This window comes from Pygoscelis adeliae, unplaced genomic scaffold, assembly GCF_000699105.1.
Source record: "Pygoscelis adeliae isolate BGI_AS28 unplaced genomic scaffold, ASM69910v1 Scaffold174, whole genome shotgun sequence".
Lineage (NCBI taxonomy): Eukaryota > Metazoa > Chordata > Aves > Sphenisciformes > Spheniscidae > Pygoscelis > Pygoscelis adeliae.
In genome coordinates, this window is record NW_008824676.1 from 3262951 (window position 1) to 3273348 (window position 10398).

Sequence of the window (10398 nt, forward strand, 5' to 3'; positions counted from 1 at the left end):
CTGAACCCAGCTTCTTCTGAACAGGAAATCTGTCCCACTGTTTTTCTCCATTATCTCCATGAATTAGCTTTTTAAAAAATATAATTGTAGTCTAAAACTATCCAACTCAAAGTAACAGAGGTGTGTGTGAACAGATCTGTGGCACAGACCATCCAGTTCTTGATATTGGAACCACAGTCTGGGTTCACATTCTCCAAGTACCTTCTGTCCTGAGGCTTAACACTGTGTTGCTGAAAACCTGCAGCTTTCATTGCAGTCACCTCTGAAATTTAGGCTTGCAAGGAAGAAAAGAGTCAGAACTGAACTGGCCACCTGCTTGCTACACGCTGTGAAAAGGTCTGTGTTGTGTGGCTCATAGCCCTCTGTAGAAAGCAAAAATCATGTGTAGCTGCTTGAAAGACTGTGGTGATAGAAAATGAGCAGAACTCTGCCCTTTTTACAAACATGAGGGGTAGATTCAGGGTAACTGCAGTGAAGTTGTAAGAATTACTCTGGATTAAGATAAGGCTGGTTGAAAGGCAGAATCTGCGCTGCTAGATCCTTAATTTTGCAGTTCTGAGAATTTTGAGCTAAAATATTTATCCAAAAGACTTATGAAATAGCCAGGATGTAACTGAGAAGATAATTTGACTCAATTTATAGCAACCTGTTGCATAAAGTATAATAAAATTTTGTTGCATTTTTATACATAACTATCTGCAACAGACTGGTTTGCTAAATCTTGACTTCCTAACAACCAAATACCATATTCTTGTCTCATTGACTTCAAGGAGTTTGATCATTATTTTTTGATGGGACAAGGCTTTGCTTTTCAATGTTGTGATCCTACCTACCTGAGGAAGGGAAGGTAGTATCCTGGGCATGCAAGACTTAGGTGTCAATGGTAGCAATGATACCATTTGTGGAAAAGGATCAATGTCCACCCTTGGTCTCTCTTGGCATGTGTGCCAGAGCTTCAGTTTTGCACTGGCAGTTTCTATTGCTGTTGAATGAGTGACACAAAATCTGGGACCCCTAGGAAAAAAAGAAGCTAATAAGTAGAGCTTTCCCAAAACATGAAATACTGGGCTATTTGGCTTCTTTTTTTTTTCCCCATGATGGTGTTTACTATATCAAGATATGGTGCTATATGCACCAAGAATTAAAAATCAGTTAGTGTTAAAGATATGTTTAGACATTGCACTCTTCCAAATCTAAAACCAAGCTACACATAAACTTAGGTTGCAAATTCTGCACCATTACATAGTTGCCTTTGTATGACTCCGCAGTAGGATATGCCCCATCCATCCTACAGCAAAGAATAGGAAAGGACTGTAGGTCACAGGACACAGACCACAACTCTCATGAGGCTCCACAGTAAAGTTCACAATTGCAGGTATTTGTTTATGCCTGTAATTTGGTGATCCCCCTTTGGGAGGAGAGAAGATCTTCAAAAATTTAGCTTATGTTTTGGACACAGGTTAGAATTTGTATCCTTGCTTAAGCTGTCGATATGTAAAAGGCGTTTTGTATGACAGACATTGAAGAGTAAAGTCTCAGGGTCAATTTCCAGATACATGTATACACAGAGCATCCTCAGAAACTTGAGAACAGCAATATGGGGAATAGGTTAGGACAGAATTAACCTTCTATGCCTGGAGGGATTTCCCTACCCTGCAGCCCAAAGTTTAGTTGAATGGTAACCAAGGCAGCTATACACAAAGTATCTCAGATGCTCTGGCAGTAAAATAAGAAGGGCTCAGTAAGGCAGATCTACCTGGCTTCTCAGCAGATTGCAGTGTAGTTTAGGCTCAACTAAAAATTCAGAGGCAACATCTGCTAGTATTTATGATGACATTGCTTCCCACAACTGCAAAGGGATAAGTGAGATAAAGTAAACCTAATAGGCTTATCAAAGAAAAGGGAAATTTGTTAAACAATAGAATCTTAGTTCATGTTCATTTTTTCATACCAGTAAAGAAGGAGAGGTTTCACTACTTCAGGCTGAATCCGTCTTAAATGCCTTATATTCCACTGATCTCCATGCAGTAGATCAAGTCTGAGTAACACTTCTGAACTGAGGAAATAGTCTCCACTGCTCAGCAGATAGAGTTTTTTCATCTTACTGAGTTGCCTTAACAAAAATAGTCACATAAGCATGTATCAGATGCTATACAGAACTAAGTACAGTTCATCCCACTGGTTAAACTGCTGTCGTGCAACATGTTTTTAATTGCAAGTGGCAGAAGCCAAAACAATTTTTCCACAAATTAGAGACAGGTTCTGTATAAGATAAAATGTACAGTGCCTTAGAATAGACAATCTGAATCCAGCAGAGCCTTTCACTAAAGCAGTTTGTCATACTGAATGCCCTACTTGTGAATTTAAATACTTTCATTCTTTTTTTTTTCTTTCTGTTGCCATCTGTTTTCCCATTCTTTTTTTTTCTTTCTGTTTCCATCTGTTTTCCAAATCTCTTTCTAACAAAGCCTTAATATTACGGCGATTCTGACTTCATGTAAGCTTTGCAACCATGACTCTGCAAAAAGAGTTTTATCAGCTTCGGCAGAGTCATTCCTGACTGATCTTGTCAGGACACTCATGATTACTTTAATTGTGTCTGTTCTATTCAAACATTACAATTTATTCTGAAATCCCAAAACCTGCATTGATCAAGCTGGGTTCCCATTAAAGAAATGGGAATAACTGTTAGATAATGGGAAGTACCTTTGCTGCCTTGTAGTGTCCTTAAGAGCCTTTAGTCTTTCAATATCCATCCAGAGCCACCAGTACCTCTCCCCAAGTGTTCCTTGAATGAACTTCTTGAATCTTTCAAACTCATGTCTGTTGCCAGTGTCATAAGTCCTGTGACTAATACACCAGGCAGCCCTACTGTCTGCCCCATCACTTTCAGAACTTGATCTTAAGCTTACTTCTTCAGTATCTTGTTCTCTTACATCTCCCTTGGAGTCCAAGACAGTAAATGGAGAAGAACTTTGGGAAAAGAGTGACTCTGCAGTACCATGGGCAAATTCATTATTTGCTAACTCGTGTATAAACACTTCAGGTTGTTTATGGAAATCCACATCACTCTCAATGTCAGCAGCTGGCTGGCGGGTCAGTTCTGAAATAGGTTCCTTCATTACAAATTGAGTATAAGCTGGTATGAATTCTTCTGGTGTCTGAAAAGTTGCACTTTCCTGTCCATTTTCTTCTTTTGCTGCACTGTCCCATTTTGGGTCTAGATAAACTCTTAACTGAGTGTGGGAAGGAGGTTCAGCAATGGCCACAGAAGAACCCTCCTCAGCCTCTCTGGATCTCTCCCTAATAATGTCGGCTTTTGCTGATGCTGTCCTTGAAGGGGAAAGGAAACTCCATTGGTGGCATTCCTTAGACAGGGAGCCTGCTTCTGCATTAAATCAGAAAAAATCATTGAACACCTTTTGATTCACGACTGTTCTCTTACATATCAACATTTCCAAGTTAAAAAATGCAACGTATTTATACTGTGCTGCTGCAGAACAATCAGACCATGTCACGCCGCACAGCAGGGAATAGCAGAGGTGCTTCTGCTGTTGCTATCTGGCTAGAAACTCAGCCCCATGACTCAGAAACTCATTCCCTGTTGAATTCCAGCAGAGCAGCAGAGTTCAGGAACAACTCCCTCTGGAGCCAATTGTCTTGTTTACTCAGCTGAGCATCCCAGCTCCTCAGCACTTATTAAACCACCTTGTTGTGCTGCAAGGCCTGGTTTCTTCCTGAGCATTTGGTCATAGTTTGATCAAAGTCACAGTATGTAGCAGGATTGTTTTTTGTTTAGGTTTGAGGAAGCTAGTAAGTGATAATTCTTTGTCTACTTACATTGATTATTGCAAAAGACTAAAACATTGAACAGGCCTCTGTCAGTTGGGTAAAATCTTGACATACATAGAAGGACAACAAAACAAATGATTATGTCAAGGGCTCTGGAAACATTTAACAATCCTGCAGTCCAGTCTGCCACCCAGAAATGGCTCCTTTCCATTTAGTGATGTTTCATAACTAGCAAGTTCAGAACAGTGACCAGCCCTGGTTTTTTGGTCTACGCTTTTCTACTTAATTCCTTTTACCCAACTCCTCATCGTCCCCATGCTATTAAGCATGCTCTGCCATCCTGGTCTGCTGAGAAAGAAACTTACTGCTTTAACTTGCTGAAATATCTTTTCTACTTCTGCCAGACTTTTAGCAAATTGAGTACTTCTGGAGCATGTTAGCAAAGACGACCTTGGCTATACATACTGCTTAGCTAGGTTAATGCTGTACAAGTCAACCCTGTAACACTGAGCAGAATAACTACAGATACGGTGAACAGACACAGAATCTAAGTGAAAGTAAAAAAAAAAAAAAAAAAAAAGTCATAATTCAATTGTGGGTCTACAATACCTTGATATTAATCCAGTGTTTAAATTATAGAATAAACTGAATCTTCTGTATTTCCCTAAAGCTAAGATGTAGGCTTTCATACTCCATTGTATCACTAAGGCAAAAATGTTGTCAGTGAGGAGACTGCTACAACCTCTGAGCACATACACTACATCAGACAGTGATAGAAAAGGGCTAAAGCTCTCAGATCCACTGAATTCACATTTGTAATGTTATCAGCCTGTGTAACCCCCTATGGTGGCCTAGTCAATAAATGGCAATGGCAGTTAGACATTCCTTCCATCTTCCTCCGAAAATAAACCACGTCTAACCAGCGCTGACCTGGCCACTGACACAGACAGACACTTTGGTTAGGAACATGGCATAGAGATTCCCTGCTCTGCACTTAACATAATTTCATGTGTAAGTACATAGGGCACAATATGTTGACATTAATATAAAAATCAGTGTGATTTAAAATATCTTTTCTTATTTCTAAACTATTTTAAATGTCTTCACTTGAAAAAGAAAAATTACAGCTTCTCAATACAGTTCTGTAAAACTGAAACATGAAGAATGATTTCACAGGACCTGAAGGAATTAGGGAGAGACATACACAGCTCTTGAGTAATCAAAAGCCAAGTGGCTCAGGGTTTTGCTCAAGACATTAATTGATAACCCTGATCCAACTGAAGCAGTGAGCAAGGAATTCAAACTGGATTGTCCAAGTAAATACCTTCAGCTATTGAACTCTTTCTAATTGCAGGCTGGCTCTGAGAAACTTAGCTGATGCCCTTTATTGCTTCCAGTGCCTGACCCCCTACACCAGGTGAATACTGTGCCTAAAGAAAGTTTTCTGACTGGAAGAATGTTGGATTTCCCATGAAATAAGCATAAAGAAGAGTAATAAGCACATGTAAAATGAAGGTCTATGTTATAAAATAAAGTTTTCAGTGAGAAAATGTAAAATATTCATTGAGAAAAAATGCTGTTGACTGCAGGACAACTGCAGCAAAAGAAGAGACAGAGAGGCTTTCCGTAGGCCTATGGCCAGCCCACTGTGATACAGAGCTACACGACATTACGATGCTCTGCAAGAATGGTGCACTTGTGAACTCTCTGCTCAAAGCACTGCAAAAATTAGTGATAGACATGAGCTGCAAACAAGTGCGACTTGAATAACTTCGTTAATAATCCATGCATCAGCAGTGTATTTCCTGGGGTGATCCTCATGGGTTTGGGGAAGAAGACAGATTTCTGGAGTTATCATGTCTTCCAGTTTTCCATTCAGCCATCGGACTCCAAGGTCCAGCAGTACAAGTCTCAAAGTGGAATGGCTGCTTTTTCCTCTGAGAATGGGGGAGAGAGAACCCCTAACATATGAGCTGAGATTTCTCTGTTCATCTTGCTGCTGCCTACAGAGCAGAAGCAAAGCTACACAATCAGGTATGTCCGTATGTGCATCTGTATGTTCTCTCCCAGTACCTTTGAAACCTGCTGGACAATTTCAGTTAAATTTGACGGATAGACAGGAGTGTCACAAACAATTACGTTCTGTAAGATTCATAAAAATTGGCAGCCAAAAGTCCTTTAAGTGCCCAACATAAATACCCTAAGAAGATGGCTGCAACACAAATCATACATTATCAAATACTCAAAGAATCCAGACAAGAAAGTCTTTCAAAACATATCAAATGGGGAAAAAAAACCCTCAGCTGAAACTTACAGACATCTATGAGACAGAAATATGTAAGAAAAGAGGCTTCTATTATCACAAAATTACTTGGCTACTGGCTCAAATTTTCATTTAATGTTGTGGCTATGGAAAGAAAGAAATCCCTGTCTGAGGCCTAAGATACCATGTGATACTCAGAAGGTAATAAGTGGAGTTAGCAGCAATTCCTTGGAATGCCTTTTCTTTCCACCTAGTCAGAGCTGTGGTATAAATACTAAGGCTGAGCCCCTGTTACTTACCCAGAAGTCTATCTTTTTCGCTTAATGAATCGTCTCTTTCGTGCTGCCCAGGCAAACACTGAATATCTTGAATTTGACTAGAAGCTACAGGATGCATAAATGAATCTGTAGTTTTCACGGATTCACTTCGTTTTGCTAATGTAAACCAATCCTTTGTCTGAGAAACTGTAGCCTAGGAAAACAAATGTCATAGAATAATTCAAATTTCTCTATTTATTGCACTGTTTCTGAGAGCAGAGGGCTTACTGTCTGTAGTAATTTTATGCAGTCTGTTTGTGTAGATTTCTGTAACAATAGTTCCAGATGAAGAGAGCTGTATGACAGTAGCAGAGCATACTTGTAACACAGCTTCTGTTTAAGCTGTATTACAACCCATCAACTTTCTATAATACAAAGAGCTTTGAAAATAAGGGATTCAGAGAACCAGTTGTCCAACTAGGTTGTGACCTCAGTTACAATAATTTAATGCAATGCATTCAATCTAGCTTGATTTTACACCCACTTAACATGTTTATTTTACCTGGCTAAGCGATACGCAGAACTTCTTCATAGTCAATGAAGTGTCATCCTCCTCAGGAGGGGGAGAACTTGGGTCTTGCTTCCTTATCCAGGGATAGTAGTCACTATCTATAATGAAATTAATGCCAGTCTTGCTCCATTCTACCTGTGATATCAATTTAGCTAGCCTGAAATTAAATGTTGTGACAAGAAAATAGTTAACTTTAGCTTTTAGTCAGAGAAGCAGTTGATTTTTCCCTAGAATAGGCAATAAAAACCATGATCACTCTAAAAATAAATTGCTACAAGGAGCTTCATGATCTGCTTTGTTATTTCACCCCTCACCTGCTGTCACATATATAAACGCCAGTACTACCATTCCATAGCCTACCAGCTTCACAGCTTGGTGGCCTGCTTTGCATTATCAAGCTTTGCCAGTAAAATCGATTTCTATCAGGATAACCTTGCATGTATCTATGCAGTCCCAAGCTCTGCCAAGAAGCCCTTGAATATTCTGATTGCTAAAATTGAACTATTCTCCCAGATTGCAGAAGCCCTATGTCACTACCAGACACTACATTTCCTGGTCCTGATACAAGCAACCTTCCAGCAGCAATGCCCCAGCAGTGATCATACTAATTGAACTTTCAGATGATAACAAGGCAGCTGGCATTACCATGTTCAGCTGGCTGCTATATGAGGACTTCATAGTACCGAACAGCACTCCAGTGCTACCTTGTGTTAGTGTGAACCTTCCGATGTTCAGGAAAGGCAATCCTAGAAGCACATGGCAATAATGAGGACGCTCTGGGCTCAAGAACTGTGGCAGAACTTATTCAATTAAGTTAGAAAGCAGTACAAAACCAACCAAGGTGCATGTGAAGGGAAGAAGAAGCCTATGCCTGAGCCTATGACCGTGAGCTGAATGCCCAGTTTCATTTGTCCCCACTATTTCATTCTAGGGTTGGGGTGTCTTCATCTTTAAATGCAAGTTTCCCCTTTAGCATCTCAGCCTATCTGGATCCTGATTCAGGAAAGCAACTTAAAATGCTGATATCAATGGAAATTAGGCACGTGTTTAAAGTTAGTTTTATTTAATTCTCTTGGGTAACTCCGCTTGATCAAGGAAATACTTTGCTATAGCAAAAGATCAAATTTTTAGTGTTTCATGAGGCCCAGATACATGTAAAGCAGGCTGCTATTAAAGGTAAAATGGAGCACTCTTCCACAGTTTGTTTATTCTTTGCACAGTTTTCCCCTTGAATTTAAGTGCAGTCTTTGGGATATTGAAAGTTGAAAATATTTTGAAATTTTTCAAGCAGAAGCCCATACCCCAGTAACTAGTCTGTCATTACAATCGCCAAACATGAGTTTTGTGAACCCTAATGCCAGGCTGCCTCTCCTTGTAGGACCCCTAAAACACACTGCAATTATCAGCATCTAGACACAAACTTAAGGGATGTAGAGGCAGATCCTTCCAAAAAGCACACGAAACCTCCTGAACATCTGCTGAAAGAACATCTGGAAAAGTATAGCAAGTGTATAACTGTAAATCATCCAACTATGCCACGGCATCCCCCAGAGAACCTTGCAAAAGGAAGTCTGACCATAGGCCCAAAGATACAAAACTAATAATTGAAATAAAAAGGACTGGCTGTTTTTTCCAAATAGATTTCATGGATTCGTATCTTTCACTTATATGGCCCCCATATTGATTAGAGAGAGATGCATTGCTACCATGATATCTCAGTGGAACAGAGATTCCGAAATCAGCAAAACCCACTCTTACTCTCTCTGTAATGGTGTAATATAGTATGTAATTCATGGTCAAGGAAAATTACAGAATGATGAGTGAAAAAATTCACTGATTTTACTTTATCCAGGTCACTAAAATGCTAAAATTAAACAGGACAGGAGGTGGGAGAACACATATGAAGGGTACTGTCAAGGTGAATTAGAAGAGAAAAATGTACAAATTTAAAACTGAGAGACAGCATAAAAGATTGCAGTACCTGTATTCAAAGTAACAGTCGCTTTCTATAAATGCTGGAAGCCTTTCTTTCTTAATCCACTGAATTGCTTGTTCTCGATCAAGACACTATGAAAAAAGAAATGCCAAAGATGTGCAGAATTCTTGACTTTCTTGTTTTGTTTGCCATGTAACTGATTCTCTCCATCCCCCTTCTACAGAAGCATTGTCTCAGGAAGACAAATATACAATGAACATCACCTTTGTTATCCAGTTTAGCCTTAATCGTGCTGGGACAATTGAGTTACTTTACTTCCCGATTAACAGCTAACAAGGTCTAAATCTGATTTCACCTATAAGAATACAACTTTTTAAAGAAATCATGGGTGTTTTTTCTTCAGAAATAATGTGTATATGAATCATGCTTTTACTGTACAATTCCAAATGCAAATTAGATGCTCATAAATTTTCTGCAATAGGAAACTGCTAATTTTTCTGACTTCATCACATTTTATAAATAACCACTATTACATGTTTTCCTCAAGAATTTGAGGAGTAAGAAACCCTTAACTTAAATTATACCTCCAGAACAGGAGAGCTGTGGATATTAAAAACAAAATCAAACAAATAAAAAGCCAATCAGTTATCACTTTTCCCGCTTTTATGTTGGAGCATTGCATAACTGCATTGCACACAGTAACTCTTGTAGCGGAAACATAGGTGCATTCATTATCAATCATCGGGCCCGTAACAGATTTCTGCTCAGGCAGTCTAAGCCTCAGTGCCTCCTCAAAGCAGAAAGGGAGGTGCCTCCAAAGATTGGTTTGGGGGGTGGAAGGGAGGTGTTGAGCAGCAAGCTACGCAGAGCCAGCTAACCAAAAAACTATGCCTGGAGTCTTACACAGAGAGCAAGCTCTCTGTTTATAGGCCACAGTGATCCATAGCCGTTTCCCTTAGAAATGACACAGAGCACACGTTTTAACTTTTTTAAGTGTACATTTTCCACTCTTAGGGGATGACCTGTTTTATTTATCTGAGGTGCATTTTTCCTTTTACTGAAGGTGAGACTGATGATTTGGAAGAATGCAGTAACTCCGCTTGTCCATAAAAACAGATTAAGCTTGGGCAAGGATGGATGCTACTTGCTATATCAAATAATCAGTTCATGTAGATTACATTTTAAATTTTCTTTCCATGAGCTAATATTCCATTAGGGAAAAGGGTTATTTCTGCCTCATATATATCTGTAGGGGATTAAAAAATCTGAATTACTCAGAAAGTGGGTGGTTTCATTTAGAGAGAAGAAAATATTTCAAAATATGGAAAGCTTATGTTGGCAGTGGCTCATACAATGTAATTTGTGGCGATGGAGACTAATTACTCCCAACCACACAGTGTATGCCTCTTTTTGGTAACTGACAAGCTTTTTTGAAATACAGAAGATCGTCTCTTTATTTTGGCATTTAATATTTATGTATTTACTGACTCACAGCCCAGTTTTTTATCTGAGTGATTCATAGTTCACAGTTCACATCTGTACATGGCTGGTACACAAAATTTTATATACTATCAGAAGG

At 39.2% G+C, this 10398-nt stretch overlaps 1 protein-coding gene across 1 annotated transcript in view; it reads right to left on the reverse strand.

Moving 5' to 3' along the window:
* The window catches only part of RGS22 (regulator of G-protein signaling 22), a 60323-nt gene that overhangs the window by 34874 nt on the left and 15051 nt on the right, over positions 1–10398 (reverse strand). The window contains exons 5-11 of the mRNA XM_009323126.1: positions 8865–8950; positions 6875–7040; positions 6351–6526; positions 3070–3333; positions 2707–2955; positions 1952–2113; positions 834–1014 (exon numbers count right to left, since the gene is read on the reverse strand). Of these exons, the coding sequence (XP_009321401.1) occupies positions 834–1014; positions 1952–2113; positions 2707–2955; positions 3070–3333; positions 6351–6526; positions 6875–7040; positions 8865–8950 (1284 nt within the window). The remainder of the gene's footprint in view (positions 1–833; positions 1015–1951; positions 2114–2706; positions 2956–3069; positions 3334–6350; positions 6527–6874; positions 7041–8864; positions 8951–10398) is intronic.